The sequence below is a fragment of the Cyprinodon variegatus genome, unplaced genomic scaffold, assembly GCF_000732505.1.
Source record: "Cyprinodon variegatus isolate N-32 unplaced genomic scaffold, C_variegatus-1.0 Scaffold440, whole genome shotgun sequence".
Taxonomy (NCBI): domain Eukaryota; kingdom Metazoa; phylum Chordata; class Actinopteri; order Cyprinodontiformes; family Cyprinodontidae; genus Cyprinodon; species Cyprinodon variegatus.
Genome location: NW_015150893.1, coordinates 397,741 through 399,081, shown reverse-complemented (window position 1 = coordinate 399,081; position 1,341 = coordinate 397,741). Strand labels below are relative to the sequence as shown.

The 1,341-nt window shown below is 42.3% G+C and overlaps 1 protein-coding gene across 1 annotated transcript in view; it reads right to left on the bottom strand.

The window, feature by feature from the left end:
* ydjc (YdjC homolog (bacterial)) overlaps positions 1-1,341 on the bottom strand; it is an 11,303-nt gene that overhangs the window by 7,656 nt on the left and 2,306 nt on the right. The window contains exon 2 of the mRNA XM_015388891.1: positions 569-741. Coding sequence (XP_015244377.1) covers positions 569-732 — 164 coding nt within the window. The 5' untranslated portion in view covers positions 733-741. The remainder of the gene's footprint in view (positions 1-568; positions 742-1,341) is intronic.

Genomic DNA, 1,341 nt, shown 5'->3' with positions numbered 1-1,341 from the left:
GAAAGTCTTAAATAAATCTTTTTAAATTTGACTAAAACTAGTGTTCAAATAATCAATCATTTACTGCAACTGTGGGAATGAAAGTAAGATTAAAATAAAATAGAAATATCTTAATTGACCCTCAGGTAGAGATGCAGCGATCCAGTTTGTTCCGATCCAATCCGATACCTGAGCTCAGCTTATAGTGCAGGCTTTAGCCTTGATATAAATATTATTAATGAAAGGTAACACATTAACACAGATATTAATGTACTTTATGATATTTATTAACAAATAAGAAGCAAAAAGAAAGAAATAACATTTCCATGTAAACTGGATTAGATATCGGATCCAGCTAATTAGCCGATATCGGATCGGCGCATCTCTACCCACAGTTCAGGTTTGCACAAAGCACAATTTTTTTTATTGCCCGGTCCATTCCATGCTATGTTTTGCTCCATTTCTTAATGAATTTGAAACCTGAAAAGATCTAAAATGTTTAAAAGGAGCAGAGATGAATTTCTGATCTCCATCTCTACAGTTGAAAGTTCAGCATAAATGTGAAAGAAGGAAAAGAATAGGACTCTACCTGCCAGCCAGAGCAGCTGCCTCTTTAGCAGCCGAGGCATTAACAAGCAGAGACGCATTAGAAATGCCTCCAGCCAAAAAGCAGTCCACGATCCCCTGGTTCCTCCTGGGGCAGTAGCCGAAATCATCTCCTGTGACCACCATCAGCAACCGGGGGGGTGGCATTTCCAAGCACTGTAGGGGGAGGGGGGCACAGGAAAGCTGGGTATAAAGTTAATCCTGTTTTAAAGAAGGCGAAATATCTAAAAAAAAAAAATGGTGCTGAACTTTCATATTTAGGGGGAATGGCTGCTTAGCATAGAGCTTGGGATCATGGGGTTGTGAGTTTGAAACCCACTCCCACAGACTGCCACTTTGGTTCTCTGAGCGAGACTCTTAATCTAGGGTGACAAGATGTCCTCTTTTTCCCAGACACATCCTACTTTTCAGACCTAAAAAAATGTCTGGGGGGGAATTCAAAATCGTCTAGGATTTTGGTCGACTGCCTCAAACTGATTAGATTGCCACTCCGTTCCACTACTCCATTCCAGGTTTCTCTGTATGGCAAATTAGTCACCCTTATGCTTTTGAGCCAGAATGCTGTTGACTTTGAGAGGCATGAAGTTGTTCATCTTGCGCTCATGAAACAAGCTGTGGACCTTGTTCAGAAACCTCATGACCTTTATAACAGAGTTATCCTCCTTCTCCATCTCTTGGATGTGGGACTGAAACAGTGGCACGGGAAGGGGGGTGCTGCGGGGGCTGCAGCCTCCCTCGTCATAGCATCAGCCCCCC